The sequence below is a fragment of the Apis mellifera genome, linkage group LG9 (assembly GCF_003254395.2).
Source record: "Apis mellifera strain DH4 linkage group LG9, Amel_HAv3.1, whole genome shotgun sequence".
NCBI classification, from domain to species: Eukaryota; Metazoa; Arthropoda; class Insecta; order Hymenoptera; family Apidae; genus Apis; species Apis mellifera.
The window spans coordinates 5678438-5695124 of record NC_037646.1 but is presented as its reverse complement, the minus strand read 5'-3'; the positions used below and the strand labels follow the sequence as shown (position 1 = coordinate 5695124).

Genomic DNA, 16687 nt, shown 5'->3' with positions numbered 1-16687 from the left:
GATAATTTTCGAACAATTTTCCCAATTTTAAAATATCAACTCGTGTTTCAGAGGGTATACGAAATACGGGAAGTGGTAAAGTGTCGAAGAGGGCGAGGCCAATAGACCCTGACACCGAGGACAACCGCGACAACGAGGACTATTATTACGAGGACGTGGATGAAAGAAACAATCCTACGAACGAGGCACCGGTCGTCCCCCCAGGATTCCTCAGCCCATCGGTACGAGAGTATCTGGATCTTGGTAAATCGATACCAGGTACGTAAGTAAACAAGATCTTCTTACGAAACCTTATTCCTTCGCGATCAAAGCTGTTGATTCTTCCCTTCCTTCTCTCGTTTCTCTATATTTCTTTTCCTTTTTCCTCTCTCTTTTCTCTTTTTCACGATATCTTTTAACTCGTTACGAGGCGAATTCTCATCTCTCATCCAAAATTTAAACTCGTAAAATGAATCGATTCCTTTTTACAATGATCAAAGGAGAAGAAGAAGAAAAAATAACGCAATTCCAATAAACATATTCGTTCCTTCCCCGTGATATCTAACGATAGAGAGACGGAGGAAACATTTTCGTGACAATTGCCATTGGAGGAACCGTGGAAATTGGCCGTTCACGTAGCCAACGTCGTATTTAAATTCGTTTGTTCCCGTATCCTTCCTTAAACGAGCTTTCGACGGGTTTGAGCGGATCCTGTTTATTCGGAAGACGCAAAACGGAAGGCAAGAAACAAATGGATCGAAAATCGTTATTGCTCGTCGAGCTATGCAACGTTATATTGTTCCTCTTCAACAGGAAATGATTTTCATTTCTTCCCGCGATTGTCTCCTGTTCAAGAGCGTTCCATCCTTAAGCTCTTGTCTTCTCCGTTTCACGAATCTTTGAAAAGTTGGACGAATATTTGATAAGATTGCAATAAAAAAAGGACGGAGGGAGCGTTTAGATTCGATTCATTTTCTATTCCACGTTCAAACATGTTGAGCACGTCGAATATATACGCGAGTTAACCCCATTTTTCCATCTTCGTGCCCCACTTAAACGAAGATTGTATCACACGTGTATACGGAAGGAAGAAATCACGTCTCTTCCTCTAGGAAATATCGTCTAATTTTATGCGCATGTGGATCTTACAATTCGCATAAATCCAACCTTACGTTTCTTCTCTCGCACAGTGAAGAATGAAAACGGCATTTACAGTAATGTATATTACACTGGAAATATATAATCTATCGATTATTGTTGCTGGAAAAATTGTTTCTACATTTAATAATATATTCACAATCATTTCATCGTGAATCTTTGGAAATATGAATCATTCTGCGAAAAATCAGAGACAAAGAGACAAAGATAGTTACATTTCTTCTCTCGCACAGTGAAGAATGAAAACGTCATTTACAGTTATACGTAGTTACAGTGTAATGTATATTACACTGGAAATATATAATCTATCGATTATTGTTGCTGGAAAAATTGTTTCTACATTTAATAATATATTCACAATCATTTCATCGTGAATCTTTGGAAATATGAATCATTCTGCGAAAAATCAGAGACAACAGAGTTTTGATAAAGATAGTTACGTTTCTTCTCTCGCACAGTGAAGAATGAAAACGGCATTTACAGTAATGTATATTACACTGGAAATATATAATCTATCGATTATTGTTGCTGGAAAAATTGTTTCTATTTAATAATATATTCACAATCATCTCGTCGTGAGTCTTTCGAGGAAATAGGAATTGTTCTGCAAAGAATCAGAGACAAAGAGAGTTCTATTTGGTAAATAATTATTTCTCCTACTTACGTGTGCTTGGAATGGGATTGCGGAGGTCAGGAACAACCCTTGGAAGGCCGTCGTTAGAGAGATTTTCCGCCATCGGGTGCCAACAGGAGAGGATATTTCACGATCGGTCGGTCATCGAGGAGTGGGAGGGGCGGAGGGTGTTGCGCACAAAGGGCTCGGAAGAAAAGTCGAAGGGGAGGCCTTGTGCCGGGTCAGTGAAAAATTCTTCAAAGAAACCTGAAAGGTTCGGATCCTCACGCTTTACGTATTAATAACGTAATCGATTAGAGGGGGTTGTTTAATTCCCTTTTATTATTTCTAAAATTCTTATCTCGATGCAACTTGAAAATCTCGAAACAGAAACGTGACAAACATTATTTCAATAGGAAAAAAAAAAAAAAAAAAAAGAAGAAGAAAACGATAGAATCTTCGTAAAAAATTATTTTGATCGTCGAAAAATATTTCCTTCGTATCTGTCAAAAGTAAATCCCGAAGATTTATCGTTTCCATTATTATCCTTCCTTTATTTATCCACTTCGATCGAGTTTCCTTTTCCACGCGGACGGGATTAACAAACGCGGGTGTCCGAAAATGGATTTAAGGTGTTTCCACGATTTGCTTGACCGCATGGCAACTCTTGCGTTACGTGGATTATCGATCGCGGATTCCGGTGACAATGGGGGTGTTTTAGCGTGCTGCCAGCCCCACCGCAAATCGGCACCGCTGCCCACCGGAACACAGTAACGCCTATTGTCACGCGGTGGATGTTATCGTGCCATCCCCCGTTTCCCCCCAACACCTGGCCCGAAGAAAATTGATACTAACAATTCTTCTCATCCCATCCCATCCCTTTCTTTCGATTCCATTCTTTCGCGAGTGATTTTTTTTCTTCTTTCCTCCCCCATTTGAACGCGACGCGTGCTCGTTGTTATCGAGATGAAAAGAATTTTACGATATCGGTGATTCTTTTTTTATTAATTTATCGTTGTTGTTAAGAATTATTTAATAATCGATGAGAATCGAGCTTATTCTGTTCGTTATTAAAACTTCTTTTTTTTCTTTTTGGAAAAATTTAAATTCGCTCGTTCGTGAAAATTAATCTTTCGATGGTTACATTTCGAGTTCAGATTTAGATAAGAAAAAATTTGCGTATCACATATTGCTGGAAAAACACAATGAAGAATTTTACGATATCAGTGATGATTCTTTTTTTATTAATTTGTCATTGTTGTTAGGAATTATTTAAGGGAATATCGATAAGAATCGAGAAGCTTATTCGTTATTAAAACTTCCTTTTTTTCTTTTTGGAAAAATTTAAATTCGCTCGTTCGTGAAAATTAATCTTTCGATGGTTACATTTTGAGTTCAGATTTAGATAAGAAAAAATTTTGCTGGAAAAACACAGTGTAATTTTTAAATAGTGAAACAAATCGAAGATCTTTCAATTTCAACAAGGATATTTACCGTATTTTTATCTCGTTCTTAATAACCCTATAATAAAAATAAAAGGATTATAAATAAACCAAAAATAATACCAAAAAACTACCCAAAGTTAGGAAAAATCAATAAACTTATCTCACGTTGGCGTAACGTTCCGCTTAATCTCGCGACCTACCCCTACGTTCACCCCTCTCTTTCCATCTTCCTCCACCCCCGATAGAATAATGAAATAGCCGACTCCGGAACGCGACCTGTGCACCCATCAAAGGCTGGAAAATCGTGGGTGGAATCCACGAGCGAACGTGTAAAAGATGGAACGGCACGATCCCTTCTTCTCCTTCCTTCATTCGAATCTCTTCACGTCCTCGAGAGGAGGAGAGTGTGACTGCGCTTCCTCGTTTGCAACCAGAGGGTTGTGCTGTGGGGAGAGAGGAGGAAGAGGGCGAAATGATACGAGGGATGGAAGGGGGTTAGATAGCGACAAACCTGGTCGTTTGGTCGACTGACTTTATGACGATGGCTGCCACCGTAAAAAGAGGGATGGCGCTACCGTTTCGATGCATTCCCTGACTGAAGCTCGTCCTTCATCCGGCAAACAATGGGGTGCCTTTCCCAGCCGAGCGAGGGACGATTGGTCAGAGCCTGTCTTTATTCTTACCAAAGGGTTCCCTTTCTTGGGAGAATTTTCTTCTTGGCAAGGAAGATTTCGAGGAGAATGGTTTCCTTCCTTTTCGTTTCGATCGATCGATTCTTCTTTGAAATTTCTGATTAAGTTAAAATAGATCGTGTTCTAACAATTTGAATTAATAAACTTGAATCTATCGATGATTCGAAATGGATTATTATTCGAGATTTTCGATATTTAATTTTGAGCTCCATGTTTTTTTTAGCGAGGAAGAGTAACAGTTGTTTCCTTTGATCGGTTGACTTCGTTCGATTCGAGCTTTGAGAGGGTTGGCCGGGCTCCAGGGGATGGAAGGGACGAAGTCGAGGTAAGGCAAACGAAACGGAGGCCCCGTCGGATCGATTCGTGACGCTTCGTCGTTGAATCGTCGTGAATTTGTAATTTTTAATTTGCTCGGCCTATGGAGCGGGACGATAGACGTGGGCTGCGTTTCAATTGATACGGTGTAATAAGCTTGAACCTTAGGGAAGATGAGCCGAAGGTTGACTTTGGTATCCTCTTCGAGGGCTACGTATTCCAGGTTATATAGATAGAATCTCAGTGTGTTTAAAATTTAAGAAAGAAACCTTCGGGTGAAAGTGTTTAACGTTTCATATAGGTTAAATAGTTTCTCTTTGAAATTGCAAGATCTTCCTTTCGAGTCTCGATGAAAATTATTACGGTGTTTTAATACAAAATGAAATTCGAAAAGAGAGCCTAAAAAAAAAAAAAACGAATTAATTATTATTCCAGACAATCAATATCGTGAACATTCTCCTAAATTGTTCATCGATCTATCCAACATTTATACAAATCCCACGAAACTTTTAATCCAACATTTTTGCATACCTTTGCCTTCAATCAAAACCTTGGACAGGAATAAAAAAAAAAAAAAAGAAAGTGTAATTTCTCCGCAGAAGAAAGAAGGGAGAAGTGGAAGCAGCAGCTTTGGAACAAAATATTTTGATGCATTTTAAGTGACCGGGTGGGATATCGTGCCGTTTTTACGTTACAAAGTAAAATTCATCTCCATTATGGGATAGAAACACGCGATAGAATTTGCTATTCAAATGGCGCAACTCTCCTCAAGATGGCGGAACCGTCAGCAAATGGCGGATCCTTTGTACCCTCTCTCCTCCCCGATAAAACTTTGCCAATTTTCTTTCTCACTCTTTTTCATTCCTCCCTAAAAAAAAACTCATCTCACACACATCTAATAATCTCTAAAAAAACCAAACATCTATCCCTTTACCCTTTCATCCAATATTTCCTCCAATATCAATCGCGTTCTTCCCCAAAATAAATTCCTCTCCAAACACTAAAAAAAAAAAAAAAATGAAATAAATAAAAATCCTACAAACTCGCGCCACCTTTCCTTCCCCACCTCTCCCCCCGTTCTCGAAGGAACGAAATAATTAGAACGATCGTCGCCTCCTCTCGTCGCAAGGGATGAAAAGCCGGGGCACGAGAATACATTTCGCGAAGTTATAATTACCTGGACGGCGGTATGCTCGCGTCGCATCCGACGAGAGACAGTCTAGGTTGAACAGAGGTGGAAAATCCTGTAGACAATCACACACGTATACGTACATATACATACACACAGAAAGAGAGAGAAGGAGACAAAGGTGGCGAAGCGGAGGGACGATTGAAAAGGGAGAGGAGGATCAGAGGCGAGAAAGAGAGGGGAGGGTTTATTCCGTGCGGGTGCACGGGACCTCTTCCACGGTGACAAAACAGGTCGGACAAGGGGTGGAAGGCGGGAATTTCGTATGGATGTCACCGCGATACGGACGAGAGTTTGCGACCATGCTCGGAAAGTGCACGTTCCCATCTCTATACACCTCTCTCTCTCTCTCTAGCTCTATCGCCTATCTTTCTCTTCGTCTGTTTCACGCGTATATATACGCGTTATAGCTCGTGCTCTCTATCCGTCTCCGTTGGACGGATTGTTGAACAACAAGCGTATATGTATATATTCCAACAAGCGAGATGTGCCACCTGAAACTATGCTGGCTCGTCGAATGAGATTCGAATAGGTGGAGGGGGTGAAATATATATATATATATATATATATATAGTGGAGGTGACGCAAAGTTGTTCAGACGGACAACGGGGAGGAAGAAAAGCTCGCGTGGTTATAATTCGTTAAAGGAGCTTCGAGTTATATTATACGGGGAGAGAGATCCTCTGTGATCAATTTCTGATTCAATTTCCGTTCCGTGGGAGGGGGAGGAGGTAATAAATCCTTCATACGCGTATCTGTGCCTCTTTTTTTTTAAATTTGAAGAAATATTGCGAGAAAAAGAATAGAAGTATACATTATCTTCATCACAGTAATGATTAGAGTAATTTGTAATTATTAAAGTTTCTTAAAAAAAAAAAAAAAAAAAAAGATAGTAGAAGAAGAAAACATCAAGAATTCCCTCCGGGAAAACGTTATTACGATCGAGTAAACGATTCGATTTGCGCTAATAGCATTATGAGCGTTTCCGATCCGATAAATCGCGAAACAGGCTGCATGCACAATGCACCCTCGGCCATTAACTCGATCTTGCGACGTAACGGATCGAGCATTGGACAAACCGATATCGTCATCGATACGGAAGGAGAGAGAGGAGGTCCAAGTCTCGTGCGTTCCTCGTGCAACATCCGGTGATCCTGGAACGATTCGTGTCCCGTCTCGAATCGATCAAATCCCCTGGTATTATATCGTCGACGGATACCTCTGGTAAACGTTATTACGACGAACCGTTACATTATCTTTGGCAAAAGGTAACAATCCTTGGAGCAGAAAGAGAAGAAGCTTTACTGATGGAGAGGAGGAAGGAGTTATCTTCCTTTTTTTCCTAGGAAAATTTCTGATCGCTATTTAACCTCTCAATAATCGGTTTAATAAAGTTCGATTTCTATGCAGTTTCTAAAAGGTAAAAATTGTGATAAAAATCTTCTACGGAATACGAGTGTCGCAGGGAAGGTGCGTATCTCGTTAGAAGGAATTCGTTCCTGAAATGGACAAGAAGAAAGGGGCGCAACAAGCTTTGATTCGCGTGCACCACGAGTTTTGCTTATTTATTCCGGGCCGACGATTCGAGACTCTGAAGAGCAATTTCCTTTCTTTATGCGGGTCACTCGTTGTGCTCCTCAGATATTTTCCAAACTGCTTCTCCAAACTCTCACCCCCTCCTCCCTTTAACCCGTGATTCTTAAACGAGTTCGCGGTGCATTCTTCGAATTCCAATTAATCAGAGATACACACCCTTCCTCTTAGGTTTATTTTTATACCTGCAATTCCTGCGATAGAATCTCATCGTCACATTCCTTTATTTTTTTTTCACGAATAAATACACTTCGATATACTTCGAAAGTGTTCTTTCCTTTATATTCGGAAAATTATATTCCCAATTTCCTCGACGAACAGAGAAATCATCCTCTATGACTATGATCCTCGAGGATTAAACCAGCCACGTTGTCCCTGTAAACAGCTCGTGGAACGAGCGAGCAAGCGACGCGTGGGTGGTTGGAAATCGACGATGCACGCGTCGATATACAGCCGGGTGGTGAGATGGCTGCTTTGTGCGGGTGTCAGTCGGCGCATCTCGCGCCACTTTCACCGATTAATCGAGCATACAATCGAGAGAGGCGGCCTCTCTCTCGCCGGCGAGAGAGCTTCACAACCCGTGGAAATCAGGCGAGTGGTTTCTGGGAGGGGGGAGAGGTTAGCTGGATGATAGCTTCTCTCTGTTTCCCCCGCTCGTATCTCCTCCCCACCAAATCCTCCTTGTGCATCTTGTGCACGCTTCGATTAACGAGATTTCCAGGCGAAACGCATCGTGAAAACGGTTACCGTAATAAAAAGTGGACTCTGTACAAAGTGGATATTCGTTCAATTTCTAATTCTTTCGAGAACGAGAGTGAATTAATCGAGCTTGTAAATCCCTAAGTAACTCTCTCTCTCTCTCACTGTTTAAAATTCGATCGAAAGCCTGTTTCTGGAAATTTTCAAATTTTCCAAAAACTCTTCGATAGCGAACCAATTGTTTCTAAAACTGTCTGATCACAGGTCGGGCCGGCACCGATTATCCCGTGCTGGGCAAGGTGCCCTACACGAATTTCTACTGCGACGACCAACCCTATCCGGGCTTCTTCGCGGACGTGGAGACGAGATGCCAGGCGTGGCATTACTGCGACATAGACGGACGCCAGGCAACGTTCCTGTGCCCGAACGGGACGCAATTCAGCCAGGCGGTGTTCGTGTGCGATTGGTGGTTCAACGTCAGGTGCGAGCTGAGCCCTAAACTGTACGCCATCAACAGCAGATTGTACGGAAGGCCCACGGAGAGCCCGACCAGGCCCCACCGGCTCATCACCAAGGAGCTGTTGGAGAACATCTTCGTCAGGCGGAAATGAGGGTGTGCGTGGAGAGGGATTCTTCCACGAGTTTCTCTCGAAAAGATGGGCAGGGAGACACTGGAATGGGATTGGATTAGTGGAAAGCGTAAGATTATATATCGATGAAATCTACGTACCGGGTTTTAAATAAGCTTGACTTCTCATGAGACTTTGCGTGTCATCTTCATCTTCAGTCTTCACTCTAACCTTTTGCAATGGTAATCTTCGATGTATGGTATGTATTTGTCGGTTGAGATTTGAAAAAGTATAAATAAAATTCTAAGATTTACTAAGATATTAACTTCAACAAGCATCGAGTCTATCTGTTTCTATTTCAAGCTAAGTTGTTTTGCGAAGATTATTGTATTTATCTTTTTATATACATATATGTATATGTATGAATGAATGAGAGACGAATGCGTAGAGATAATATAGAGAATTAATATAGGAACGATAAGGATAAGATAAGAAGAAAAAAGGAAAAAAAAAGAAGAAAAAAATTGTAATAGATTTATCGACGGTTCAAGTGCCACGAATTTTTCTGTAAAGAAAAACCACACACATACAGGTGTCTGTCTACTTTTCATTCTATTGATCCTATTCACAGGATATTAGGATGATAGGATTATAGCAAATTCATCAGCGTAATCTTAAGTTAGCGAGCGCGATTTGTCCCTGAATAATTCTATAGTATTATATGAATCTCGTGTTAAAAGAGAAAACTTATGTATATAAGTTAAAGAAATAATAATAAACGAAGGAAGAAATAATATTTAAATGTATTAAAAACAATGTTGAAACAATTGTGATAAATTTGGAAACCTATATTCGATTTAAAAGATTTACGAGTTTTCGTCAGTGAGAAGAATGCTTTTTTTTCGACCCATCGAGAAATATTTTCTCCATTTGAGAAAAATATATAATACGATGACATATCTCCCCTTTTCCCCCGTGAAAAACCATTGGAAATATCAATTGGAAACGCTCGAGAGCTAAAATAATCTCTCGAACGAAATAATAATAATAATAAAAAAAGAAAAACAGTCTCGATTCAGGTAGGTATAAACAATGAAGAAAGAGAGAGAAATGAAAAGAAAGAAAAACTCTGATGAGCATCTGCCGAGATAAAAAGAGAGAAGTCCAAAGGAGGAGACATTCGCCACGATTTTTCTTCCCTTTCTTTAATCGTTGATGAGATCGCATTCAGGGAACAATGGTCGTGAAAAATAAAATTGATTTTTATCGAACATGAATCGAAATCGATTTGAAATCGAGATACGTGCTATTCTATGAAGAATCTTGTTACGAAAATGAGACAGGTTCCTTTTTTTTTTAAAAAAGAATAATTTGATAAAAATATTTCTTTTGAGAAGAGTCCACAAAAATGATCGAATCGATCTTTCCATTAATCTATTTTCACACGCAAAAAAAAAACAATTTTGAATAAACATTCGTTCAATTATCAACTAAACTACTAAGTCAATCACTCTCCTAAATTTCTAAACGAAGATCCTCCTACTACTCCACTTACTTAAAAATTATCACCTAAAATCCTCTTCCACGATTCTATCGTTTGTCAATAAATAAACGATTCAATTGCAATTCCAGGATAATTCGACGAAAGGGTTGGCCTGGAAAACTTGGCCCCGTTAATCACCGATAATAAACATCGCGCGAAAGAACCCGTTTGAACCCTGTTCGATTATCCGAAACAGGGTATCATCGGCCTGGCTGTCTTACAATAGCGCGCGAGCAATCATCGGCCGCCCCAAGCGGCTGAACGCTTTCGCTTCGAATGGACCCCAATCGACCAACAGTCATACGTGCGATTACACGTGGAATCGCGATTATACGAACGATAATGGAGAGAGAGAGCGAGCTTGGGAAATTGTCGCGGCAAACAAACAAACTCTGACCACCTGCTACTACTCTGCCCCCCCTCATCGCGATTGGACAACAGGAGAGGGCGGTGAAACGGTCAAAGAGGGTGGTTTTCCGTTTCCTACGATTTGGGGGAAGCAGGATAGGAAATTGGCTCGATCCTCGATAGCCAGGGACAAACTGGAAAGGATTTTGAGTTGTTAAAAATCGTTCTTGTAAAGGATGGAAGAAGAAAAAATAATTGATCACGAAACGAAGAATTTTCTCGATTAAATCGTTCGTTTGATTTTTACGTATAACTGGTTTAAAAAATTTTTTAATTCGAGTATGTTTTTTATTAACGCGTATCCGTATTTCACCTTTCATCAACGAATAATATAAAGTTAAATGTATCTACAAGGAAAATCGATAAAACGTGAAATTGGCTAAATCGTTTTCAGGCGACAAACCGTGAAACACACAATGTACATGCACATCGAACGACACGTCATTACTAATTGCCGGCACAAACCTGCCGCTGTCGTATTTCGTTCGATATACGCGCACAATTCTATTAGCGGATATCGATTCTTCGAAAGCGTTCCACTCTTGACCACCAGCTTCCGCTCTGACTACTCTTTCCTTCCCTTTCTTCCTCGATCTTTTCCTCGATCGATAGATTCCACGTGTAATTCGAGTGTATTTGAACAGAATGAGACGACGAATGATGAGAACGATGATCGATCTTTTCTTCTTTCTCTTCGAGTTCGAATGATTTAAATTTAAATTTTGAAAAGAGTAATTTCGTAAGGAAATCGTAAGAGTAGATTTAATTTGTTAATATTATTTTTAGAAAAGGAAAAGAAAAAAGATTCGTCGTTATATTTTTCGAAATCGATTTTTGAAAAGGTATTGTTAGGGTGACAAAGTAATTGTTATTTGAGAAGAAATTGATCCTGCTGCGTTGGGAGGAGAAAAAAAAAAAGAAAAACAAAATAACTTGTTGTTTTTTCCGTTCCCTTGTTTAATTCCATTGTTATATTTTTCTTTGAAACGTGTCATCAAGTTTGAAACAACAACAATTTGAATCGAAATCGATTTTGCCACAAACACGGACGGGCAAAGAAAGAAATAACTTGACAATGCACCGATTAGCCCGAGTTAAATTCATTATAACGTGTGCTCTTTCTTCGAGCAAGTATCGAAATTCGTAATAGAGAAGAATGAATATTTTCTACGAACTTGATACTTGAATGAAAAACATGATCGAATAAAATATATCATCGGTTTGGAAATTTTTCTTCGCGGGAGGGGGAGAGAGAGAGAAAAAAAACAAGTATAAAATTAAAAGCATAAAACACATTATGACGTTATTGCTTAAATCGAATTTATCTTTCGATAAAATCGGTGCATTATGGAAATGGATCGTGAAATTATCAATTTATAATTTTTTCTTCCTTTTTTTTTTTTTTTTAATATATCTTTCACGAATTAAATTAATCTATTAATCTATTTTTTGCGTGTATAAAATTTATGCCAAAATGATAAATAGCCGTGCGAGGGACAAATAAAACGATTATAAAAAGAAATAATTCTAGAAGAAATATGGTGAGCAACGTTTGAGCATTAAAAGTAGAAACATTGAATCGAGATCGTTTATTAAATTTAATAAAGAATTCTATTTCAAAATTTCATCAAAATTTTTATGAATAACCATTCCTCATTATTGGCCAAGCGTTGATTTAAACCTTGGACGAAGGTATAACATTTGATAAATAATTAAATAATTTATCGGTTAATATAACTTATAAAGCAAGGGAGGAGTCGGATGTCAGGAAAGGAAGGGGAAAAAAATTGACACGAATTACGAAGATACACATTCTACCAAATTAGACAATTCTGATTAAGATACGTGCCCTTATTCGTCACAAATGGAGACAATCGTAAATGGCGTATGATTAACTCATCGAGCTTTTATTTTCATGAGAAAACGCGTTCTTTCTTTTATCCTCTTATCACGACGACAAATAAAGAAAACTAGCTTTCTGATAACATTAACCAAATATTTTCCATCTGTAAGGAATTTTAATTTTACTTATCCCTGTCCTTTGGAATTTTCAAAATAAAAATCCTAGAATAAATAATTATTCTTAACAATAATACAAAATATCACAATCAATTTTTCTCCTTTCCATTCTATGTATAAATGATAAAAGAAAAACTGAAATCCAAAAGATATTCATTTATTTAAAAATTCTTTTCCGACAAATCGCCAACAAAGGAAATGCCGAAAATCTCGTCTCGCATCGATATATATATATATATATATTCACAAACAATTCTGCCAATCATCTGCCATTTCGTAGCTCGAGAGTTTAATATAACGGGACGATGAACCTTGCGCGAAATTAAAGTGAATTAGTTTCAAAAGTTCCCGATGGAATGTATCTTTAATGAGAGAGAGAGAGAAAGAGACAGGGAGGAGGGGAGGGGATGGAGAGCGCCCTTTAGTAGCCATTCGCTAATGAGGAACGGTTAACGAAGAAAATTGCTGAATAATTAAAAGTTGCTTTTGTTGAAAATTGCACGATTCACTCGGTTGGCACGCGCCAACCTGGAAAAAAAAAAGAAAAGAAAAGAAAAGAAAGAAAGGAAAAAAAAAATAAATAACGAACTTCCATTAAGCTTTCGTGAAATCTGTCTTCTCCTGGATGGGTTGGATTTATCTTCCTCGATCGTCTTTCGATACAAAAGATAGATCTAGGAATATCTACGTCTCTTTGGAGAGACAAAGGATTTAAAAAAAAAGGAGAAGAAAAGAAAATAAAATAAAATAAGAAGAATAAGAGACGAAGGGATGGGGGAGAGATTTCGTGTATGTTTTTAATTAATCCTCGATTTAAAGGACGAGATAATTGATGGAGATTTAGTAATAAAATATATATATATATGTATTTCACGTACACACAATTTCCTAGTAGCTCGAGTAATGCAATTTAAAACTCTTTCTGATGATTAACTTTATAGGAGTGGGATGTATCAAAATACGGTATGGCGGAAGCAACTTTTTTTTTCTTTTTTTCTTTTTTTTTTTTTTTTTTTTTTTTGCAGCTTTGAACAAGTTTCATTTGAACAGGTTTGGGATTAAAAAATTTTCAGAGTTTTACACGTGCGATGAACGTGTTGTATATACGTGTGAAAGTTGAATCGCAAAAGCGTTTCGTTTCTTCCACTTTTTAATTACACTTTTCAATTATACCTCGTAAAAAAAAAAGAAAAAAAATATTTTACACAGGAATTTTTAATAGACGCGCGATCGATAAACGATAACAAATTTACTTTCATTCTAATAATTATCTAATAAATTATTACCCATCGAAAACTTAACAATGTAATTTTGTGATCATCACTTTTGAAAGTGCTTGAAAAATTGCACAACTCTTTCTTTCATCATCCCAGAATTAATTCTCCTTAACACAGAAAAACGAGATCCAATAATAATTTAACATACCAAAATTATATATCCGCGCAAGATCCATGAAACTATTGGTCCATCAAATAAAGTATTGTTTATTTGAAGAAAAAGAAGAGCTTCTTAAGCTCTTTCCAACCATTTAAATGATGCATGGAACGCGCCCAGAATTATTCCACGATCTGCAAAATTTGTTCATTTGACAATTCGAGAGCTGTAAATATACTCTATTCTCCCTCTCCCCTCTTCTTTTTAACAATTTTCTTACTTTGACATCCGCTTTCATCGATCCAGACCTGCTAATTAAAATACAAATATTTAGTAGTTCAAATTATACCGATTTCGAAAACTCGCCAATATTATTATTATTCGTACACACATATTATTTATTACCATCCAGATAAATATTTCCTGCGTTGAACCGAGCATCGAAATAAAATCGACTGTTTGCATTTTCGAGGATTTTGTCGATCGTGAAACAACAATCGATCTCTCCTTTTCTCTATTTTATTAATTATTGTTGTACTATATCACAATCATCTTTGCTACTCTTATTTTCCCCACCTCTCAATCTAGTTCCATCGAGAAAATTCCTTATTGAATTTAATTATATATATTTATCATTTAATTATATTATCCCTTTGAAAGAAAAGATTCTCAAAAGAATCATCTATTCTTCTCATTCATCCTCACGATCAAATTTCAAATAAATTACTTCCAATTAATCCTCGTTAAATATATATATATATATATATATATATTCTTGTTCTATTTTTCAATATCTTACTAAGAAATATATCTAATAGTTAGTCTGGATAGCCCCAGGTGCATAAACCGCGATCGGTCCACAAAACTAACCGATCTGGCTGGTGTTATGAGCGCACAAACGCCAGAGGATCGTTTATCCAAAATGATATCGTAAAACGGGGGCGTGGAAGGACGATTGTCGCGGGCTGAATGCGGTGGTGGACCAGAGAGGGTTGGCCTAAGAATCCATCAACGAAACTGGTAATCAGATGGGGCTTGCACGAGCCACTTTCAAGAATCCAATCTCGCCTCGCATTTTTACCTTCCTGCCACCATCCTTTCCCCGTCACGCTTCCGGATGCGTCGAGATTTGGTCAAGGAAGAAGATCACGAAAAAGAAAATCGCGAATTTTTTTCTTTCTTTCTTTCTTCTTTCTTGATTACTCGTTCGACGAATTATTTAAAATAATCTATCAAATCTATTTTTCCTTTCTCTTCCGTTTCTAATTTTATCACTAAAAAAAAGGAAAAATTTTATCCTTTCTTCGAATCACAGATTCGTTTCGATAACAACTCTTCCAGTATCCACCATTCAAAATTGCCAATCAAAACCAAGGCAATCAATTCGATACGAGGAAGAACAACCCTATCTATCGTCCCCCCAGAGTCGTTTCGCCCTTCCACCTTGGAGAGCGTAAGAGCTGAAATTGGGGAGGGGAGAGGAGCGTAAAGTCTGAAATTGTTGGGAAGCATCGAATGGCGTCAAAAAAAGCTGAGGGCCGAGGGAGGACGAGCGCGGAAGGATCCAGGATGCAAGCGCCTTTAATTGCAGGACTCGCGGCACTTTTAAAGCCGGATGCAAATGGCCCATAAAACTCGGTGGCTCCGACAGGCCGGGGCTCATTTACGAGCGTGGAAAGTTTTTAGGTTCTGGCGGCGAACGAGAGGGCCTGTTTTATCGGTTTGTGTGTATGTGTGTGTCTGAAAAAGAGAGAAAGAGAAAGAGAGAAAGGGAGAGAGTTCGAAAGTAATTCTGTTTAGTTGGCGGTGAGACCGACAGGCTGCGACGCAGGTCTTAACTTTCACGAGACGATCTACTGACTTTCTTACCGATCGTATACTCGGAACGAGCGATCGTGGTGGCGCTAGTGAGCAGTTGAGTGAACGATGAGAGGAGGAGAGGGGGAATTGGGCCCGCTAGGTTTTCTTTTGCACCGTGTAGTTGGCGTTGCAGGTATCGAATCCGTGAAAACGATGAATTTTCAAATATTTATTTTTGAAATTTTGATCGAGTAGTAGGCTTTTGGAAATGATGAATTGGATCCAATGAAATTTATTTTGTATCTATGAAAAAGAATAGAATTTGTTTGAAAAATATATAATGCAGTAATTTTTGTAGAATTAAATAAGGGGCCAAGTTTTTCTTTCTATCGAGTATAGTGGCTTTTGGAAATGATGAATTGGACCCAATGAAATTTCTTTCGTATCGAAAAAGAATAGAATTTGTTTGAAAAATATATAATGCATGCAGAATTAAATAAAGGGCCAAGTTTTTCTTTCTATCGAGTATAGTGGCTTTTGGAAATGATGAATTGGAATTGAATTTTCTTTCGTATCGAAAAAGAAGAGAATTTGTTTGAAAGATATATAATGCATGCAGTAATTTTTGCAGAATTAAGTAAGGGGCCAAGTTTTTCTTTCTATCGAGTATAGTGGCTTTTGGAAATGATGAATTGAAATCGAAAAAGAATAGAATTTGTTTGAAAGATATATAATGCATGCAATAATTTTTGCAGAATTAAGTAAGGGGCCAAGTTTTTTCTTTTTTTTTTTTTGCAATTACGAATATATATTTCTGTGTCGGATAATTGTTGATTAAACACGATACAAAAGTAATCGAGATGTTTCAATAAAAAACGGTGAATTTCGAGTGAAATGAATTCATCGAGGATCCGATCGAACCGAGTTTCTTTCTCCTCACCAGTTTCTACTTAATTTCCCCAACTTTGTTCTTTTTCTTCAGTTTAATTAATTTCCTCCGAACATTTCGATCCCTTCTTACGGATAGTAAAGATTTACATTCTCAAGACATTATTCTCGGCGAAAGAAAAAAACTTTCTTCTTACCCAATATCAATAAATTTTTCAAACACGCATCAATACGCTTTTTTTCTTTTTTAAATAGTATCTTAGCGTTTATCTTATTGATCTAGCAGTTTTTGAAACTTGAATATTCATGTTCGAATGAAAAAAAAAAAAAAAAAGAAAAAATGAATCAATTCCAGTTTTTCCTCAATTCTATTTTACATTCAGTACAATATTCAAATCCTCGA

General features: G+C 37.9%; 2 protein-coding genes across 5 annotated transcripts in view; one reads left to right on the top strand and one right to left on the bottom strand.

The window, feature by feature from the left end:
• The window catches only part of LOC724356 (RING finger protein 17), a 203393-nt gene that overhangs the window by 70162 nt on the left and 116544 nt on the right, over positions 1-16687 (bottom strand). The window lies entirely within an intron of this gene.
• Positions 1-16687, top strand: part of LOC411343 — a 106879-nt gene that overhangs the window by 59014 nt on the left and 31178 nt on the right. For 2 of the 3 annotated variants that reach the window (XM_026443032.1, XM_003249696.4), the window contains 2 exons: positions 52-258; positions 7948-9048. In XM_026443032.1, coding sequence (XP_026298817.1) covers positions 52-258; positions 7948-8294 — 554 coding nt within the window. In that variant the 3' untranslated portion in view covers positions 8295-9048. Of the gene's footprint in view, positions 1-51; positions 259-7947; positions 9049-16687 lie in introns of those variants that run through there. The other variant, XM_026443033.1, reaches the window with a different exon arrangement.